The sequence below is a fragment of the Salvelinus fontinalis genome, chromosome 32 (genome assembly GCF_029448725.1).
Source record: "Salvelinus fontinalis isolate EN_2023a chromosome 32, ASM2944872v1, whole genome shotgun sequence".
Classification (NCBI taxonomy): Eukaryota; Metazoa; Chordata; class Actinopteri; order Salmoniformes; family Salmonidae; genus Salvelinus; species Salvelinus fontinalis.
In genome coordinates, this window is record NC_074696.1 from 22,129,392 (window position 1) to 22,151,521 (window position 22,130).

Genomic DNA, 22,130 nt, shown 5'->3' on the forward strand with positions numbered 1-22,130 from the left:
TCTGTTACCGCATGGCAAGCAGTACCGGAAGGCCAAGTCTAGGTCCAAGAGGCTTCTAAACAGCGTCTACCCTCAAGCCAAAAAACTCCTGAACTTCTATGCATAGTCACTTTAACAACTCTACCTACATGTACATATTACCTCGACTAACCGGTGCACCCGCACACTGACTCTGTACGGGTACCCCTTGTATATAGTCCCAATATTGTTATTTTACTGCTGCTATTTAATTATTATACTTTGATTTCTTATTCTTATTTTTTGTAGGTATTATTAAAAAAAATCTCAAACTGCACTGTTGGTTAGGGCTTGTAAGTAAGCATTTCACTATAAGGTCGACACTTGTTGACTGAAAGGTTTACGCTTGACCTATGATGCGTCATTGCAGGTGATTAAAAAAACACCTGAAGAGAGGAGGAGCGCGAAATGCTGACGGCATATAACAAGTATAGGACAAAGCGAGTTAGGGGAGGAAGATGAGGAGAAAGAGGAAGATAATTAAACAAAGATGCCCCCGCACATCTTGCATATCTGTACAGATGCATATCTGTATTCTCAGTCATGTGAAATCTATAGATTAGGGCCTAATGAAAGTATTTCAATTGACTGATTTCCTTATATTTACTGTAACTCAGTAAAATCGGACATTGTTGCATGTTGCATTTATATTTTTGCTCAGTGTACAACTGGGGTAAGGTGTTTAAGGTCAAACATATTACGTCCTTTTTTGGTGCAAAGTATTTCAAAATAATGTATGCTTTGCTTTGTTTAATTGGATGCAAACATCTTGAAGCTACAGCATGCATGTTCAATCTTTCCTATTGTTTGCAGTGATTTGTCTTAAGGTCTTGTAGTTGACAATAAAGTCTCCATTCTATCCCGTTGTCTTCGTCTTTCTGATCCGGTGACCAGGCTCCCAGTCTTCAAGATGAATAAAACCCCCTGCTTCACTGGACATAATAATAGGGAACATCCTGCTCCCCCCCACCCCAGGGAGATGGTCTTCAGGCTCAGGGGGAGTGTCCCTGTCTCTCTTCCCCAGCAGGAGGCGGCATGCTGGGCCATGACCTACCCGGATGACGGTTCCCTGGTCCTGAAGGCTCCACGCTTCTGGAGCATCTGTCTCAGAACAACTCCACACCACAGAAAGTATGCACTCGCGTACCCCCTTCACCATGGTGATGGTCTGATTTGGCCACATACTGTAGGGAGAGAATGTTTCCAAATAGAAAAGAGAAATTGAAAAGCATTTCCATTTGACAAATTCTATTGGTTAAAAATAAAAAATATCCCTTTTCCTTCTTTAATGCCCACTGAACACAACCTCTTACAATGTAATGTCCTTGGTGATTTGACCCTTGGGTGAAAGAATATAATGTGACATTGACGCCTTTAATTCTTTAACGTTGAACTTTAATTGTAAGTCTCTGTTCATGAATTGTGGTCTACAAGGCGCTAGCATGGCAGTAAATACCAGACTAATCTTTCAATCACAAGCCCATTGATTTGCAAAACAACAAAAACTAACAAGATAAAATCAAAACAAATTGAGGGTTGCAAACCTCTGGGCTAGTTTCTTGCCCATGAACAAGACCCCTTTTGATACCTGAGCTTGATACAAAACGGAGTCAGTCCAGGTCTGCAGTGTTGTACAATGATGTTTAAGTCTTTATAAAAAAGGTTCTGTATGAGTATAAACATTATGTACATCTTGTAGGTCGGATCTCAACACAGCTTGAGGAAACAGTTTGCCAGATATCAGATTGAGAAAATGTCATATTTCCAATACAACTAAAAGAAACTCGAAAAAGGCAATACATTCCTGGCTGACAGTTCTTCCTATCAAATCCTCAGCTCTAGCTCCTTTTATGATTTTTTGGAACCCATCCATAAAGCATCCTTGCCACATTACACTTCCCACCGGAACAAAGAATTGCTCCTCCAACTACCTCTACCACGCTCTCAATCTATTTCTCAATGTCAACCCACTTTTTTCATGAATATTCCCTGAATATTAATATATGTCATCAGGTTGACTCATTGATCCTGCTGAGTGAGACCCCACTGTGGCTTTAAGCAGGGGGTTAAGGGTCAGGGGGATTAAAGGTCAAGGGTCATTATGAGGGGGGGTCATCTCCGTGGATAGCCTTGTACTTGGTCATCTCTTCTGGAAACACCTTCCCCAGCTCAGAGATCAGCAGGCTCTTGAATTTCTGCAACCAAAGACAGAACAGAGGGGTCAGAGGTTGAAGCTGTAGATTATTTACTGTTATTTAGTCTGGATCGTTATGGTTCTGATGGTGTTATACTGTATATGCTTAGGACACATCTTAGAATGCATTATTTAAAATATATATATATTTAACTAGACAAGCCAGTTAAGAACTAATTGTTATTTACAATGACGGCCTACCGGGGAACAGTGGGTTAACTGCCTTGCTCAGGGGCAGAACGACAGATTTTTACCTTGTCAGCAATTAATTCCAGCAACCTTTTGGTTACTGGCCAAACACTCTAACCCACTAGGCTACCTTATAATCACACCCTAATGCATTGTACCAGAAGGCTTTGACTAAAGTGTAACCAAGACTATTTGTAATCAAGTAATTTCCTCAATGTACTGATCTTCAATTTCTAGGCCGTTATTAGGCTTGAATCTACTGCCACTTACCGTCATGGTGTCAATCTTTCCTTTGACCTGCTCGTTCTTGGCCAGGGCCCTTTCCAGACACTCCTTAGTGTACAGCTGGGGGTTACGCCCCTGGTCTATGTATCTGACAACACAAGACAAAACATTACATCAGTTGAGTTAGGCTGAGGGTCTGTGGCCAAGTGGAGATCTGAGGGAGAGAAAGTGCTGGTACATAGTTGACTGTCCTTCCGTTATGCTCACCGTAATCTAGCGTGGCCATCCTCCGAAAACTAATCTCGTTGACTTGACTATTAGAAGTCTGGAGAACTTAACTATTGGATTTTGCATTTGAATGAGAGTAAGGGATGGGCATTTGAAATGCACTTCACTATTCAAATAATATATTTTTTGGGCTATCCGGATAGTCAAAATGCATGCCTTTCCCTAATGTCAATAAGCCTTGTCTATTGCCGTTTTGGTTAGTCATTTTTGTCTTATTTCACTGTAGAGCCTCCAGCCCTGCTCAATATGCCTTAGCTAGCCCTTATGTTCCACCCCCCACACTAGAGGTCAACCGATTGAATCGGCAAGGCCAATTAATTAGGTCCGATTTCAAGTTTTCATAATCGGTATTTTTGGACTCCGATTATGGCCAATTATATTGCAATCCACGAGGAGACTGCGTTGCAGGCTGACCACCTGTTACGCGAGTGCAGCAAGGAGCCAAGGTAAGTTGCTAGCTAGCATTAAAATTATCTTATAAAAAACGATCAATCTTAACATAATCACTAGTTAACTACACATGGTTGATGATATTACTAGTTTAACTAGCTTGTCCTGTGTTGCATATAATCAATGCGGTGCCTGTTAATTTATCATCGAATCACAGAATACTTAGCCAAACGGGTGATGATGTAACAAAAGTGCATTTGCGGAAAAAAAAGCACAATCGTAGCATCAATGTCACAAGTTATAACCATAAACATCAATGCCTTTCTTAAAATCAATACACAAGTATATATTTTTTTTAAACCTGCATAATTCGTAATTTTTTTTTCATGTTTGCAGGCAATATTAACTAGGGAATTTGTGTCACTTTGCTTGCGTTCAGTGTAAGCAGAGTCACGGTATATGCAGCATTTTGGGCCGACTGGCTCAATGCGAACTGTGTGAACCATTTCTTTCTAACAAAGACCGTAATTAATTTGCCAGAATTTTACATAATTATGACATAACATTGAAGGTTGTGCAATGTCAGAGCAATATTTAGACTTAGGGTTGCAACCCGTTCGATAAAAATACGGAACGGTTCCGTATTTGACTGAAAGAATAAACGTTTTGTTTTTCGAAATGATAGTTTCCGGATTTGACCATATTAATGACCTAAGGCTTGTATTTGTGGGTTTATTATATTATAATTAAGTCTATGATTTGATAGAGAAGTCTGTCTGAGCGGTGGTAGGCAGCAGCAAGCTCATAAGTGTAGCGTGGTTCGTTCTGCGTTGTGTACTTTTAATTAGGACACTGCCACAACTGGAGGTCTGCTGGTTGAATTATTTGTATTTGCCCTGCACACAAAGCAGCTCTCAGGCACCTTGCTAGCCAAAGGTCAGGCAAAAGAGAACAATAAGGGGGTACGTAAATACAGATAACCCGCGATGGGCCAAACCAAAATATACAAAACTTTTACAATCACGTGTATGTACAAAATTGATATGAAAAAGTGTTTGTTCACCAAAAAATAACATTAGCTATGCACGTGTAATAAAATTTTAAAAAACACACTGAATTATTATTATTATCAAATTATTAACATCCCCTCTTGACCTGGACTATTTGAATTGGTCCTTGTGTGCAACTTGGTACATAATCTAGGAGAACAACATCACACTGATACATAAGCATTCATTCAAACAGCACTTTCCTGCATTTGAGAGCAGCTCTTCGCAGTGCTTGAAGCACAGCTCTGTTAATGACTTCAAGCCTATCAACTCCCAAGATTAGGCTGGCAATATAAGTGCCTATAAGAAAATCCAATAGTCAAAGGTATATGAAATACAAATGGTATAGAGAGAAATAGTCCTATAAATTCCTATAATAACTACAACCTAAAACTTCTTACCTGGGAATATTGAAGACTCATGTTAAAAGGAACCACCAGCTTTCATATGTTCTCATGTTCTGAGCAAGGAATTTAAACATTTTTAAATGGAATTTAACCTTTTTTACATGGCACATATTGCACTTTTACTTTCTTCTCCAACACTGTTTTACTTATGTATTAAGTTAAAATAAGTGTTCATTCAGTATTGTTGTAATTGTGATTATTACAAATACATATATAAAAATCGTCCGATTAATCGGTATCGGTTATTTTTGGTCCTCCAATAATCTGTATCGGCGTAAAAAATCATAAATCGGTCAACTTCTACCCCAACTCTACCGCACCTGGCTTAAAATGGTGCCTCTAGAGACCTCTAGAAACCTCTATCATCATCACTCAATGCCTAGGATTACCTACTCACATCCTACCATACCCTTGTCTGTACATTATGTCTTGAATCTATTCTACCGCGCCCAGAAAGCTGCTCCTTTTACTCTCTGTTCCGAACCCACTAGACAACCAGTTCTTTTAGGCTTTAGCCGTACTCTTATCCTACTTAACCAGGATCTCTATCTTCCTCTGGTGATGTAGAACTTAACTCAGGCCCTGCAGCCCCCAGCATCACTCCCATTCCCCAGGCGCTCTCATTTGTTGACTTCTGTAACCGTAAAAGCATTGGTTTCATGCATTTTACCACGGCTGGTCATGCTTTTCACCTGGCTACCCCTACCAACATCTTCACACCCCCTTCCAGGATACCTGCTTCTCCACCCAAATCCAGACAGTTGATGTTCTGAAAGAACTGCAAAATCTGGATCCCTACAAATCAGCTGGGCTAGACAATCTGGACCCGCTCTAAAATTATCTGCCGAAACTGTTGCAACCCCTATTACTAGCCTATTCAACCTCTCTTTCGTATCGTCTGAGATCCACAAAGATTGGAAAGCTGCCGCGGTCATCCCCCTCTTCAAAGGGGGAGACACTCTAGACCCAAACTGTTATAGACCTAAATCCATCCTGCCCTGCCTTTCTAAAATCTTCGAAAGCCAAGTTAATTAACAGATCACCAACCATTTTGAATCCCACCGTACCTTCTCCACTATGCAATCTGGTTTCCAAGCTGGTCATGGGTGCACCTCAGCCATGCTCAAGGTCCTAAACAATATCATAACGGCCATCGATAAAAGACAGTACTGTGCAGCAGTCTTCATCGACTCTGTCAATCACCGCATTCTTATCAGCAGACTCAATAGCCTTGGCTTCTCAAATGACTGCCTCGCCTGGTTCATCAACTACTTCTCAGAGAGAGTTCAGTGTGTCAAATCGGAGGGCCTGTTGTCCGGACCTCTGGCAATCTCTATGGGGGTGCCACAGGGTTCAGTTCTCGGGCCGACTCTTTTCTCTGTATATATCAATGATGTCGCTCTTGCTGCTGGTGATTCTCTGATCCACCTCTACGCAGACGACACCATTCTGTATACATCTGGCCCTTTTTTGGACACTGTGCTAACAAACCTCCAAACGAGCTTCAACGCCATACAACACTCCTTCCGTGGCCTCCAACTACTTTTAAACGCTAGTAAAACTAAGTGCATGCTCTTCAACCGATTGCTGCCCGCACCCTCCCGCATCACTACTCTGGACGGTTCTGACCTAGAATATGTGGACAACTACAAATACCTAGGTGACTGGTTAGACTGTAAACTCTCCTTCCAGACTCACATTATGCATCTCCAATCCAAAATTAAATCTAGAATCGGCTTCCTATTTCGCAGCAAAGCCTCCTTCACTCATGCCGCCAAACATACCCTCGTAAAACAGACTATCCTACCAACCCTGGACTTCGGCGATGTCATTTTACAAAATTACAAAATAACACTCTACTCAGCAAACTGGATGAAGTCTATCACAGTGCCATCCGCTTTATCACCAAAGCTCCATATACTACCCACCACTGCGACCTGTATGTTCTCGTTGGCTGGCCCTCACTACATATCCGTCGCCAAACCCACTGGCTCCAGGTCATCAATAAGTCCTTGCTAGGTAAAGCCCCGCCTTATCTCAGCTCACTGGTCACCATAGCAACCCCCCCCCCCCCCCCCCCCCCCCCCCGTAGCACGCGCTCCAGCAGGTATATTGCACTGGTCATCCCCAAAGCCAACACTTACTTTGGCTACCTTTCCTTCCAAGTCTCTGCTGCCAATGACTGGAACGAATTGCAAAAATCTCTGACGCTGGAGTCCGATATCTCCTTCTCTAACTTTAAGAATCAGCTGTCAGAGTAGCTTACCGATCACTGTAACTGTACACAGCCCATCTGTAAATAGCACACCCGACTACCTCATCCCTATATTATTACTTACCCTCTTGCGCTTTTGCACCCCAGTATCTCTACTTGCACATCATCATCTGCACATCTATCACTCCAGTGTTAATGCTAAATTGTAATTATTTTCACCTCTATGGCCTATTTATTGCCCTACCTCCCTACATTTGCACACACTTTCTACTGTGCTATTGACTGTAAATTTGTTTATGTGTAACTCAATGTTGTTGTTTTTGTTGCACTTCTTTGCTCTATCTTGGCCAGGTGGCAGTTGTAAATGAGAACTTGTTCTCAACTGGCCTACCTGGTTAAATAAAGGTGAAATCAAAATAAATGTTTAAAACTTCAGATGGTGATTTGCTTGCGACGCTCTGCTTGTTTCTGCTGGTGGGGGAGGGGCGAGAGAGGAGAGGAACCGGTGTGTGCGACGCTCTGCTTGTTTCTGCTGGTGGGGGAGGGGCGAGAGAGGAGAGGAACCGGTGTGTGCGACGCTCTGCTTGTTTCTGCTGGTGGGGGAGGGGCGAGAGAGGAGAGGAACCGGTGTGTGCTACGCTCTGCTTGTTTCTGCTGGTGGGGGAGGGGCGAGAGAGGAGAGGAACCGGTGTGTGCGACGCTCTGCTTGTTTCTGCTGGTGGGGGAGGGGCGAGAGAGGAGAGGAACCGGTGTGTGCGACGCTCTGCTTGTTTCTGCTGGTGGGGGAGGGGCGAGAGAGGAGAGGAACCGGTGTGTGCGACGCTCTGCTTGTTTCTGCTGGTGGGGGAGGGGCGAGAGAGGAGAGGAACCGGTGTGTGCGGCACCAAGGGAGGGAGAGGAAAAAAAGGTTGCCAAATCCAACTCCCGCTAATTATAGAAACGTATTGCTTGTAAAGAAGCTAGCAAACTACAGTAGCTAACCAGCTAAAGTAGCAAGGCTAATTGAGGCTATTTTGCAGCGCACCCCCTACTTGTAAATAAGACCGTTCATATGAAACCACGGCCTACCTGTTGGTTGAGGATTATAGACTAGTTCTTATTTAGCCAACTTAATTCTATACAGTTTAATTCCATTTTGCATTGATTAGAAATCTCCCAATTCACTTGCTACACATGGAGCACCGGCTTAATTGACCGACAATAACAAGCTACACGTGTGAAGGCTCCCAGTGTATATCATTTTTTTTATTGTTATTATTATGGGGAGCGCTCATAACTTTTATAAAATGTTTGAATATAATGGTCTATCCTTGTAGGCAATGTCACATTTTATTACATTTTAGACCAAGCCTTTTCATTGTTAAAATAAGCCTATTTTTTTTCTCACAAATATTTATAAGAAGTAATCTTATACAAAGCGCTGGATTTCAAGCTCACACTTAATTGACTCCGAGAAGACATGACAACTCCTGTCGTTTCTCCCACCGTGTCGGACAAAGTGCATACAATTCGCAAAAGTGCATGCAATTCGCAAATGAGCACCTCTTTTTGAACTAGTATTTTGGTAAATGCAAGGAACCAAATCGCATCTGGGAGTGGCGTTCATATGGCTTCCTGATTTATAAGTTATAAAAAAAACTATCTGAAGATGTTCAAACCTCACTGTAGGAACAAAAAGGTAGTGTGGTGAGAGCCTCTTTCTGGTCCATGCTAATTTTAGAAGTGTGTAAAAATAAAAATAAATAGCAAGCGATTTAATTTCTTCAGGTAGAATATGCAATTTAACTCACATTTCACCTGACACTAAAGTTGCTGTTTTTCATCTATTTCTATCCACTACCGAACAAAGAACCCTTTGGAAGCCAAATGAGCATCTCTTTTAGGTGAACAGAGCCAAAAGATCCTGCTCATCGAAAAGACTAGGAATGATGCCCATCACTAGTTTAGCAACACAATCTCTATTTGGCTCGCCACCGATGCAAACTGTGATTGGTTTGATAAATGGCAACTAAGGTTGGGCGATGTCTGGTATGACACATCATCCCATTGCGCACAGAGGGGTCAATTGGTGGGAAGAACGCAATATGAAAGGGACACATTGCTAGGCCTGAACAATGCTTTTCTAGTCATGACTGTAGAATGTTTTACAAAAATTGGTAGGGCTGTTTCTCTTGTCCATAAAAACTCAGATGTCAGTTATAGCTTAACTTTTAAAAACAAATATTATACAGTGCCTTAGGAAAGTATTCAGACCCCTCTTCCCACATTGTAACTTTATAGCCTTGTTCTAAAATTTATTTAAATTTAACAAAAAATATGTATACACCATACTCATTAAAAAGCACCCGCAAAACACCAATCTCAATGTCAACAGTGAAGAGGTGACTCCGGGATGCTGGCCTTCTAGGCAGAGTTGCAAAGAAAAGGCCATATCTCAGACTGGCCAATAAAAGAAAAGATGGGCAAAAGAACACAGACGCCGGGCAGGGGAACTCTGCCTAGAAGGCCAGCATCCCGGAGTCGCCTCTTCACTGTTGATGTCGAGACTGGTGATTTGCGGGTACTATTTAATGAAGCTGCCAGTTGAGGACTTATGAGGCATCTGTTTCTCAAACTAGAGTCTAATATACTTGTCTTCTTGCTCAGTTGTGCACCGGGGCCTCCCACTCCTTTCTATTCTGGTTAGAGCCCGTTTGTGCTGTTCTGTGAAGGGATTAGTACACAGCATTGCCAAGAAACTGAAGATCTCGTTCAATTTCTCGCATGGAATAGCCTTCATTTCTCAGTACAAGAATAGACTGACGAGTTTCAGAAGAAAGTTATTTGTTTCTGGCCATTTTGAGCCTGTAATCAAACCCACAAATGCTGATGCACCAGATACTCAACTAGTCTAAAGGATGCCAGTTTTATTGCTTCTTTAAATCAGCACAACAGTTTTTAGCTGTGCTAACATAATTGCAAAAGGGTTTTCTAATGATAAATTTGCCTTTTAAAATTATAAACTTAGATTAAATTACAATGTGCCATCGGTACACAGGAGTGATGGTTGCTGATAATGGGTCTCTGTACGCCTATGTAGATAAGCCATAAATTCAGCCGTTTCCAGCTACAATAGTCATTTACAACATTAACAATGTCTACATTGTATTTCTGATCAATTCGATGTTATTTAATGGACAAAAATGTGTTTTCTTTCATAAACAAGGACATTTCTCAGTGACCCCAAACTTTTGAACGGTAGTGTATGTAAATAAGGTATTTATTTACATTTTTTATAAATTGGAAAACATTTATAAAAACCTGTTTTCGCTTTGTCATTGTGGGGAATTGTGTGTAGATTGATGAGGTGAAAAAAATACTTTTATCCAATTTAGAATAAGGCTGTAATGTAACAAAATGTGGAAAAAGTCAAGGGGTCTGAATACTTTCCGAATGCACTGTAGCCATATAAAGTGTAGGCTATTGTTATTTAATCTTAAATCATCTGGGTAAGCGCATTTGCTTAGTAAGGATTAAATTAAATAAAACTAAGTGACATACTTTCTCCAATTAGGCTACTTTCAAACAGAAAAAAAATAAGGAAGTGACGGGATTTCACTATAGCATAGCCTGCAATAAAATAAATCAGAAAAAACTATGGCTGACTTGGTGGGAAAGTCACTTACAGAATAGCCAACAGATCATCAGGATAAAGGGTACATTCCCTACGTGGCAAAGCTCCGGATGGATATTTTCATTTATCGGCATAGTAACAAACCCCTACCTCCCAACGTTACAGTTTTAATGCTAATTTCCAGCAATTCTACACATTTACCAATGTCTCTAAACAGGATCAAATAAAATAAAAAATCCTCAGCAATCTAATGTAAACTCACTCACTTTTGTACATCGCCTTGGTCCGTACAATTGACCTTATTTTAGCGGCCCAAAAACGTAATACTTCCAGATCAACTGTAATGTCAATACCATTGTAAAGCATAATTTCTCCCCTTTCCAACAAAATCAATGGCATGAGCTCAACGTTGCCCGTTTCTGCATAATTCAACAAGGCAATGAGCTCCGTCGGGTCTTTTTAAAAACGGCAGGTGGGGAAGCGAAACTAATGCGTGATAGTGAGAAGGACAGATGTCATGTGGGAAAACTGCTTTTTTCCCCACTCGATCTGTCCAACTTATCACCTTATCGCCTCTAAAATGTAAATAAAACACCATAAAGAGTGTATATAATGTGTCATTACATAACTATTTGAAGGTTCGTGTCGAATTTGAATCGGGTTTTTAGGGCGGTGCTAAAGTGATCTTCAGAAGTAAACAGCAGCTTTGAGAGTCATGATCACATGCAGTGATGACGCAAAATATGACTAGGTATCCCCCCTTCCCCCGTCACTGTCCATTTCTTGTTTTTAAACGATGAGAGAAGTGCTACACCAGGTGGAGAGAGATTGTAAGACAGAAATAATTGCTTTATGCGTGCTGTACGTTACGACATGACACGTCACGATGTCACGGAGGGTCCGTTTTTTCAACTTTTCTCCAATACTATAGAGACATCACCATGTCGATCAACGCTTGAATAGAAACCTAGTTCACACCCCAGATTTTGAAGTCAACACAGTCGCTACAGTCCCATTAGTTTTCTTTGCAACCTCGTTTGAATGTCGCGGTTGCGCACATATGTACGGAATGGGGTGAGTTTACGTTACACACAATAGCCCATAATGACAAAGCAAAAACAGATTTTTTGAATTTTTGCACATAAAAGAAAACACAGAAATACCTAATTTACTGAAGTATTCAGCCCCTTTGCTATGAGACTTGAAATTAAGCTCAAGTTCATCCTGTTTCAATTGAAAATCCTTGAGATGTTTCTACAACTGGATTGGAGTCCACCTGTGGAAAATTACATTGATTGGACGTGATTTGGAAAAGCCCACAACTGTCTACACTACCGGTCAAAAGTTTAAGAACACCTACTCACATAATTTTTTTCCCTTTTTACTATTTTCTATATTGTAGAATAATAGTGAAGGCACAAAAACTATGAAATAACACATATGGAATAATGTAGTAACCAAAAAAGTGTTAAACAAAACAAAATATATTTGAGATTCTTCAAATATCCACCCTTTGCCTTGATGACAGCTTTGCACACTCTTGGCATTCTCTTAACCAGCTTCACCTGGAATGCTTTTCCAACAGTCTTGAAGGAGTTCCCACATATACTGAGCACTTGTTGGCTGCTTTTCCTTCACTCTGCAGTCCGACTTATCCCAAACCACCTCAATTTGGTGGTTGGGGGATTGTGGAGGCCAGGTCATCTGATGCAGCACTCCATCACTCCCCTTCTTGATCAAATAGCCCTTACACAGCCTGGAAGCGTGTTGGGTCATTGTTCTGTTGAAAACAAATGATAGTCCCACTAAGCCCAAACCAGCTGGGATGGCGTATCACTGCAGAATGCTGTGGTAGTCATGCTGGTTAAGTGTGCCTTGAATTCTAAATAAATCCCAGACAGTGTCACCAGCAAAGCACCCCACATCATCACACCTCCTCCTCCATGCTTCACGGTGGGAACCACACATGAGGAGATCATCTGTTCAACAACACCACATCTCACAAAGACACAGTGGTTGGAACCGAAAATCTAAAGTTGACTCCAGACCAAAGGCTAAATTTCCACAGGTCTAATGTCCATTGCTCATGTTTCTTGGCCAAAGCAAGTATCTTCTTCTTATTGGTGTCCTTTAGTAGTGGTTTCAATTGGATAATTGGACCATGAAGGCCTGATTTACGCAGTCTCCTCTGAACAGTTGATGTTGAGATGTGTCTGTTACTTGAACTCTGTGAAGAATTTATTTGGGCTGCAATTTCTGAGGCTGGTAACTCTAAATGAACTTATCCTCTGCAGCAGAGGTAACTCTGGGTCTTCCTTTCCTGTGACGGTCCTCACAAGAGCCAGTTTCATCATAGCACTTGATGGTTTTTGCGACTGCACTTGAAGAAACTTTCAAAGTTCTTGACATTTTCTGTATGTTTTAAAGTAATGGACTGTCTTTTCTCTTTGCTTATTTGAGCTTTTCTTGCCAAATATGGACTTCGTCTTTTACCAAATTGGGCTATCTTCTGTATACCCCCCAATACCTTGTCACAACACAACTGATTGGCTCAAACACCTTAAGAAGTAAAGAAATTCCACAAATGAACTTGTTTAACACTTTTGGTTACTACATTATTCCATATGTATTATTTCATAGTTTTGATGTCTTCACTATTATTCTACAATGTAGAAAATAGTAAAAAATAAAAACAGTTGACAGTGCATGTCAGAGCAAAAACCAAGCCATGAGGAAGAAGGAATTGTCTGTAGAGCTCCGAGACAAGACTGTGTCGAGGCACAGATCTGGGGAAGGGTCCCAAAACATTTCTGAAGGTCCCCAAGAACACAGTGATCTCCATTATTCTTAAATCGAAGAAGTTTGGAACCTCTAAGACTCCTCCTAGAGCTGGCCTCCCGGCCAAACTGAACAATCGTGTGACAAGGGCTTTGGTAAGGGAGGTGACCATGAACCTCATGGTCAGTATGACAGAGCTCTAGAGTTCCACTGTGGAAATGGAAGAAACATTTAGAAGGACAACCATCTCTACAGCACTGCACCAATCAGGCCTTTATGGTAGTGCGGCAAGAAGGTAGCCACTCAGTAAAAGGCACATGACAGCCTGCTTGGAGTTTGCCAAAAGGCACCTAAAGACTCTCAGATCATGAGAAACAAGATCATCTGGGCTGATGAAAACAAGATTTCAGCCCAAAGACTTTAGGCCAAGCGTCATGTCTGGAGGAAACTAGGCAACGTCCCTACGGTGAAGCATGGTGGTGGCAGCATCATGCTGTAGGGATGTTTTTCAGCGGCAGGGCCTGAGAGACTAGTCAGGTTCGAGGGAAAGATGAATGGAGCAAAGTACAGATCATTGATGAAATCCTGCTCCAGAGAGCTCAGGACCTCAGACTGGGGCGAAGGTACACCTTCCAACAGGACAACAACCCAAAGCACACAGCCAAGACAACGCAGGAGTGGCTTCGGTACAAGTCTCTGAATTTCCTAGAGTGGCCCAGCCAGAGCCCAGACTTGAACCCCATCAAACTTCTCTGAAGAGAACTGAAAATAGCTGTGCAGCAACACTCCCCATCCAACCTGAGAGAGCTTGAGATGATCAGCAGAGAAGAATGGGAGAAACTCCCCAAATACAGGTGTGCCAAGCTTGTAGCATCATACCCAAGAAGACTTGATGCTGTAGTCGCTGCTTCAACAAAGTACTGGGTCTGAATACCTGGGTAAATGTAATTGCATTTGATATATATATTAGCAAAAAAAATCTAAAAAACAGTTTTTGCTTCGTCATTATGGGGTATTGTGTGTAGATGTATGATGGAATTTTTTTAAAATACATTTTAGAATGAGGCTGTAATGTAACGAAATGTGTGTGCAAATTCAAGGGGTCTGAATACTTAATGAAGGCAATGCAGGATAAGCAAAATAATTCTGTCAAACCTTGAAAGACTTTTGTTTGTACAAATGTAGGTTATTTTCATACTTATTTTGTTTAGGCTATTTAACAGCTTTCAGAAAGTATTCATACCCCTTGACTTCAAAATGGATTACAATTGAGATTTTGTGTCACTGGCCTACACACAATACCCCATAATGTCAAAATGGAATTGTGTTTTTGGAAATGTTTACAAATTAATTACAAATCAAAAGCTGAAATGTATTGGGTCAAGTATTCAACCCCTTTGTTATGGCAAGCCTAATGAGTTCAGGAGTAAATATTTGCTTAACAAGCCACATAATAAACTGCATGGACTCACTCTGTGTGCAATTGTGTTTAACAGCTTTTTTTACTTCCTCATCTCTGAACCCCACACTTATAATTATGTGTAAGGTCTCTCAGATGAGCACTGAATTTCAAACACTGATCCAACCACAAAGACCAGGGCGGTTTTCCAATGACTCGCAAAGGGCACCTATTGGTAGATGGGTAAACATCTTAAAAAGCAGACATTGAATATATCTGAGCATGGTGAAGTTACTAAATGACCATTTCGATGGTCTATAAATACACTCAGTTACTAGAAAGATACAGGCGTCCTTCCTAACTTAGTTGTGTCATGATGTTGGCCTGAGGGGGGAGGTTTATGACCCCCATAAATACCTTTCCCCTTTTTCCTCTCTCTACTCTACCGATGTGACAATTGAAAATCCCTTGGTTAACGTTGAGAGAGAGTCCGGTGACATCAAAAGATGGGAACGGAACCATATTTCAGTAATCCAACCAGCTGAAAATATGCGTTGGTACTAAATGAATATGATGCCAGATCAGTTGGCGTCTGAGACATTATTACTGATGATAGGACGACAAACTGTATCTTGGAAAATCTACACATTCAAGTTATCAGATTCACATGGAATTGTTGTGCAATTTAAATACGAAACTATTTGTGAAAAGATTAAATGTAATTTTAGCATCCAAATGAGAGAATTGGGTTTTCATGAGTGAACTATGCTCAACTCAGTGGCCCTGCCCATGTGAACAGACATTGGTTATAAACTATGAAACACGCCCTTCTCTCCCCTCCTATTTATAAAGCCCTAGACGAAAATGTAACTTTCTGTTCCGAGGACGTTAGTCCTACGTTAAAAGGGCTCAGATAATAAGCTGTTCCAAGGACGTGTGGACTTGAGGTCCCCACGTTGAAAGGACAAAGACAACCTACAGAACTAAGCCAACCTTAGAGAACTTAACAAAATTAGCATTGAATTTCAATGTGAAGGTGACGACCTACATGCCGGAAGGATGAATTTCGATTATACCAGCCAGAATATAGCATGAGCATATAGCATGGCAACTTAGTATGAACTTTGAACTCTTATTCATAATTAAACCAAATGTTGTATTGCTGATTCAACTTGTTAGCCAGGGTTTGTGAAGATAACCAAGTATTTACAACTTTCAGATGAGACTAAATAAGGTGAGGATTAAATATTGACTGCTACAGACGTAAAAGATTACCAGGTCTTTAAGAGTTTATTCGGAAGATAACAGCTCTATAAACATTCTTTCGGGGTGCCCCGACTTTCTAGTTAATTATCTACCTGATTAGCTTAATCAGGTAATATTAATTACAGAGAAATGATTTTATAGAATAGCATGTCATATCACTTAATCCGGCATAGCCAGACACGACAGTTGCCAGAGAGGAAGGAAACCGCTTAAGGATTTCACCATGAAGCCAATGGTGACTTTAAAACAGTTAAAGTATTATGGGTGTGATAGGAGAAAACTGAGGAAACTGTAGTTACTCCACAATACTAAGAATGACAAGGAAGCCTGTACATAATACAATTATTCAAAACATGCATCCTGTTTGCAATAAGGCACTAAAGTAAAACTGCAAAAAATGTGGCGAAGAAATTAACTTTATGTCCTGAATAAAAGCGTTGTGTTTGGGGGCAAATCCAACTCATCACTGAGTATCACACGCCATATTTTCAAGCATGATTGTCGGCTGCATCATGTTACGGATATGCTTTAAAAATCGGCAAGAACTAGGGAGTTTAAGATAAAAAATAAACTGAATAGAGCTAAGCAAAGGCAAAACCCTGGAGGAAAACCTGGTTCAGTCCATTTTCCAACACACTGAGAAATTCATCTTTCAGCAGGACAATAACCTAAAACACAAGGCCAAATCTACACTGGAGTTGCTTACCAAGATAACATTGAATGTTCCTGAGTGGCCTAGTTACAGTTTTGACTTAAAATTGGCATGAAACTATAAGGCAAGACGAGAAAATGGCTGTCTAACAACGATCAACTTGACAGAGCTTGAAAAAATGTTTAATGAATAATGTGCAAATATCACAGAATGCAGGTGTGCAGACCTCTTAGAGACTTACCCAGAAAGACTCAACTGTAATCGCTGACATGACTGTGTGGCCACGCACGCCTCCAACTCGATCATCAAGCTTGCAGACGACACAACAGTAGTAGGTTTGATTACCAACAATGACGAAACAGCCTACAGGGAAGAGGTGAGGGCTCTGGGAGTGTGGTGCCAGGGAAAAACCTCTCACTCAACATCAACAAAACAAAGGAGATGATCGTAGACTTCAGGAAACAGCTGAGGGAGCACCCCCCTAATCCACATTGACGGGGCCGCAGTGGAGAAGGTGGAAAGCTTCAAGTTCCTCGGCGTACAAGTTCAAGTTCCTCGGCATCACTGACAAATTGAAATGGTCCACCCACACAGACAGTGTGGTGAGAAGGTGCAACAGCGCCTCTTCAACCTCAGGAGGCTGAAGAAATTTGTCTGGGCACCTAAAACCCCTTACAAACTTTTACAGATGCATAATTGAGAGCATCCTGCCGGGCTGTATCACCGCCTGGTACAGCAACTGCACCGCTCGCAACCGCAGGGCTCTCAGGGGGTGGTGAGGTCTGCCCAACGCATCCCTGGGGGCAAACTACCCGCCCTCCAGGATGTTTACAGCACCAGATGTCACAGGAAGGCAAAAAAATCATCAAGGGCAACAACCACCCGAGCCACTGCCCGTTCACCCCACTATCATCCAGAAGGCGGGGGTCAGTACAGGTGCATCAAAACTGGGACCGGAAGACTGAAAAACTGCTTCTATCTCAAGGCCATCAGACTGTTAAATAGCCATCAGTTACACATTAGACGCTGCTGCCCATACACATAGACTTGAAATCACTGGCCACTTTAATAAATGGAACACTAGTCACTTTAATAATGTTCCCATATTTTGCATTACTCATCTCATACTGTATTCTATTCTAATGTATCTTAGTCTATGCCGCTCTGACATTGCTCGTCCATATATTTATAGATTCTTAATTCCATTCCTTTACTTAGATGTGTGTATTGTTGTGAAATTGTTAGATATTATTGCACTGTTGGAGCTAGCACTTCGCTACACCCGCAATAAGATTTGCTAAACGTGTATGTGACCAATAAAATTTGATTTTGAGCTAAATAATAATTTGTTTATCTTTTATATGAATGTACAATTCATAAGTTATTGAAAATAATGTTTGAGACAACTCAGACACTGACTCATCATTCATTTATTTTGTTCGCGCTTTTTGAAAGTGCTGCTGCGGGAGCTTATGTTCGATTGCCTGTTGCGCAATTCAAGGACATTAATAAACACTGACAATATTACTATAATAAACACTGACCATATTACTATAATAAACACTGACAATATTACAAATATTAGTTTATCATTTTAACTTGTCAAAGTAACATTTACTGCAACTTATTGACAGTAGCCTGTGTGTTGGCATATATTATTGGCTGTTTGGTTTGCAAGGAGGGATTTTTTAAAGGCACAATTTACTTTGCAAACACTTTGGTCAAGTAACGCAGAAACGTACCATGTGTGTTTATACTTCCTATTCGATTAGTCTATCTTGCAATTATTTGTTCTCTCTCTCATAACTATACTATGTTTTTATTTAGGCTATTTTCAAACAACTGTCTGAGTTGGAACTCTGTTAGGCCTATAGATTAATTTGATGGTTGATCATGAAAGAGTAGGTTATGCCTAAGCCAAAAAGTCATATTCAAATCGAATGGGGATTGGGGAGAAAAAGGGAAATTACGATTTTAAAACAATAAGCCAGACAACGGAGTGTCCGCTGTAAAAGACCCATGATCATCAGACATTGGAGGGGGGAAAAACCACAGTAGGCCCCGTCTGACAATTTGCACTGCTTTGGATCTCTCCTCTCTTTGTACAATCTACATTGTCCTCTTGCATTATGCTAATATTCTAACTACCTCATATGTATTGAACATTTAGGCTATGGGAAAAAGGGAATAGGCCAATTGGCATGTCGCCCTGCTGTGTGCTCGTTGGTAAAATCGTCCAACCCTAGTGGCAATGTGTCACTAGTTTCCATCATCTTCCTGAGTGAGAACTTCCCCAGGCTTTCAAAAGTAAACTAGAGATCTAGACATGGAAAGTGTATGTTTAAGTTGGAACATCTACTCACTCAAAAGCCTCGAGAGGAACGTTAATCTCATGTAGCTGCTGGCGACATTTCTCAATGTCCTGCAGTCCCGTGATCATGTAGTTTCTGAAATGCACAGGAGTAGAGACGTTTCAACAACTAGCAGGCAAAATCGTCAACCACAACTACCATACAACTAACTTCCTACCTCAACATGACTGTCAGCATTTAACCTGGTCTGTAAACTGGTCATCTCTGTATACCCGTCGCAAGACCCACTGGTGGATGCTTATTTATAAAACCCTCTTAGACCTCACACCTCCCTATCTGAGATATCTACTGCAGCCCTCATCCTCCACCTTTTCTGACAGCCACATTCTGTTAAAGGTCCCCAAAGCACACACATCCCTTGGTCGCTCCTCTTTTCAGTTGACTGCAGCTAGCGACTGGAACGAGCTGCAACAAACACTCAAACTGGACAGTTCTCTCTCTTCATTCAAAGACTCAATCCTGGACACTCTTACTGACAGTTGTGGCTGCTTTGCGTTATGTATTGTTGTCTCTACCTTCTTGCCCTTTGTGCTGTTGTCTGTGCCCAATAATGTTTGTACCATGTTTTCTGCTGCTGCCATGTTGTGTTGCTGCTACCATGTTGTTGTCATGTGTTGCTTTCACGCGATGTTGTCTTAGGTCTCTCTTTATGTAGTGTTGTGGTGTCTCTTGTCGTGATGCGTTTTTTAATCCCAGTCCCTGTCCCAGCAGGAGACCTTTTGCCTTTTGGTAGGCAGTCATTGTAAATAATAATTTGTTCTTAACCGACTTGCCTAGTTAAATAAACGTAAAAGAAAAAAAACTATGTGCAGTCTTTTATACCCTTTTGTGTGTCTATGACCGCGATGTGCAACTTTAGTCCTCGGGGGCCTGGTGTCACTTTTTCCCCAGTCCCAACTAACACGCCTGACCCCATTTAATCAACTAATTATGATCTTCCGTTTTTTAAATAAAGTGTGACACCACTCCGTCCCCCGAGGACTGGAGTTGCCCATCCCTGGTCTATGACATTGACTGTACTAACTAGCTAGCTAACTGAACTATGTGGAGGCTAGCTAACGTTGGTTAACCATCATTTTACTTTTGTAAACAACTCTAGTGTATTGATAACTTGGGAAGTTAGTAGTAACATATTTAAGTGGCTAGCTATGATGGCTAGTAATACTAGAAACACCTAGCTAGCTAACTGGCATCACTTACAGTTTTTGGTTGAGTCCTGTTTGACTGCTAGGTTGAAAGTCGCTAACGATAATTCCCATCTGTCGAATATTTTCAACGAACTTCTCGAGATGCTCCTCGAGGTTATCAAATTTCTCAGCCATGTCTCCAACAAAACGTTATGTGTTCATTTCTCATAAACATAAAATATTTGTGGCAATATAAAAACCCAGACAAAGCCTTTTGTCAATTCATCACAATGTTAATCACTTCCCAGACCCCCATGGGTCGTCACTAGTTACCACAGCCACAAGGTGATCATTATGGCTAAACCCCGCCTATTTCTAAAATGTATCTTCTTAAAATCTGATTTTAAAACTAACCTTAACCCCAACATTACCCACACTGATAACCTCATGTCTAACCTTAAATGAATAGCAAAAAGCTCATTTTTGTTTTCATACATTTTTACGATAACGCCAATTTTGACTTTGTGGCTGTGGTAACTAGTGACAAACACTCCCATGACGTACTGCTTTCCGGAAGGGTGAGAACCAATCATTGGCGAATGTGTAGTTGCCGTAGCGACAGACTGACGTCTGCAGCTCAAGATTATCGCAAAGCGTAGTGTTCTGAAATATCGATACATTGTTGCAACTAACATTGATTTTAAAATGTATCATCCTCACCGTGCATGTGTAATACAGTGAATTTGCCTGCATTTATGTATAGTTTGGTGGACAATGTTATGTAAATGTTTTCAATTAATAAAAGCAGTGCAGTGAAACATTAAAATATACAAAATATAAAATAGAGTAAGATACTTTGTAGGCTACTTAAGACAGCCTGTTTGAAGCCACTTTGTAATATAATAGCCTTAACATTAGGCTATAGGCTACACTAAATATATCCCTACCTCTCTTGTCCTGTTAGGATAGAACATAGACATGAATAAGCTACAAAATAATTTAGAGGACCAGTTATTTCAGTTTTGGAATTGGAATTTGGAAAAGTAGGCATGAGTGTGACACTTTTTGGTAGATCGCTATGAAGACAATCAAAATCAGTTTACGCCTACTCTAGTGATGCTAATTTCAATTAAGGTCTTATCTAAATGTTTATCAAACAACTTAAACATGTATTATTCAGTGGATGCTTCAACCACTAAAAGAACATCAGACCCATACTTTTGCTAAAGCATGGCTTTCAGTGTTAGTGGGACACTTTAGTAAATTAACTGGGACACTATTTTTCTCATTGGAAATACATTAGTCTTCCACTTGACCTCACACTTGTCATGAACTCATCAATAAGACTTTGTAGAAGCTTGTAGATAACACGCTCTGTTTTTACAATTTTGTGACAATAACTGTTTAAAACAAACCTCTCCATGCCATTAGAAAATGTATTTGGAGACATTCAAAGCTCTTGGTGAAAATCTAACTAAAGGAGTCTGTACAGCTTTTACTTGATCCTGAAACACCTCTACTATCCCCCAAATTCTGTCAACGTTCATAGATGTAGACTCTTTTCTGTCCTCCATTTCTTACATGTCAGGTGCTTGCTTCCTTTCTTTCTTTTCCTACCCTTATTATATCCCCCTGATTCCTTCAGCCGTCATCATATGATGTTTATTTACTATATAGCATCTACAATCGATTCAGAGATTTTATGAACAACTAAAACAACATATTTCAGTGTATTTATAGAATATCTAATGAAGGGAAATACATTTAAATTGATTAAAGGTTTGTTTTGTAGCTGAAAAGGTCCCTGTCCCACTATTCAAGCACAATTCAGGGGAAGTGGAACAGCACTATACATCTAATTTCATAAAATATAATAACTGTTTACATAAATGGTTATTATATACTGAACAAAAATATAAACACAACATGCAACAATTTCAACAATTTT

At 40.7% G+C, this 22,130-nt stretch overlaps 1 protein-coding gene across 1 annotated transcript; it reads right to left on the reverse strand.

Annotated features, from left to right (window-relative positions):
- Window positions 1–1,391: 1,391 nt before the first annotated feature.
- LOC129830922 (mediator of RNA polymerase II transcription subunit 10) lies at window positions 1,392–20,512 on the reverse strand. Its single transcript, XM_055893759.1, has 4 exons — window positions 20,256–20,512; window positions 19,047–19,130; window positions 2,672–2,774; window positions 1,392–2,213 (listed from the first exon to the last, which is right to left on the reverse strand). The coding sequence occupies exons 1-4, from the start codon at window positions 20,375–20,377 to the stop codon at window positions 2,118–2,120; spliced, it is 405 nt and encodes a 134-aa protein (XP_055749734.1). The 5' UTR covers window positions 20,378–20,512; the 3' UTR covers window positions 1,392–2,117.
- Window positions 20,513–22,130: the final 1,618 nt, after the last annotated feature.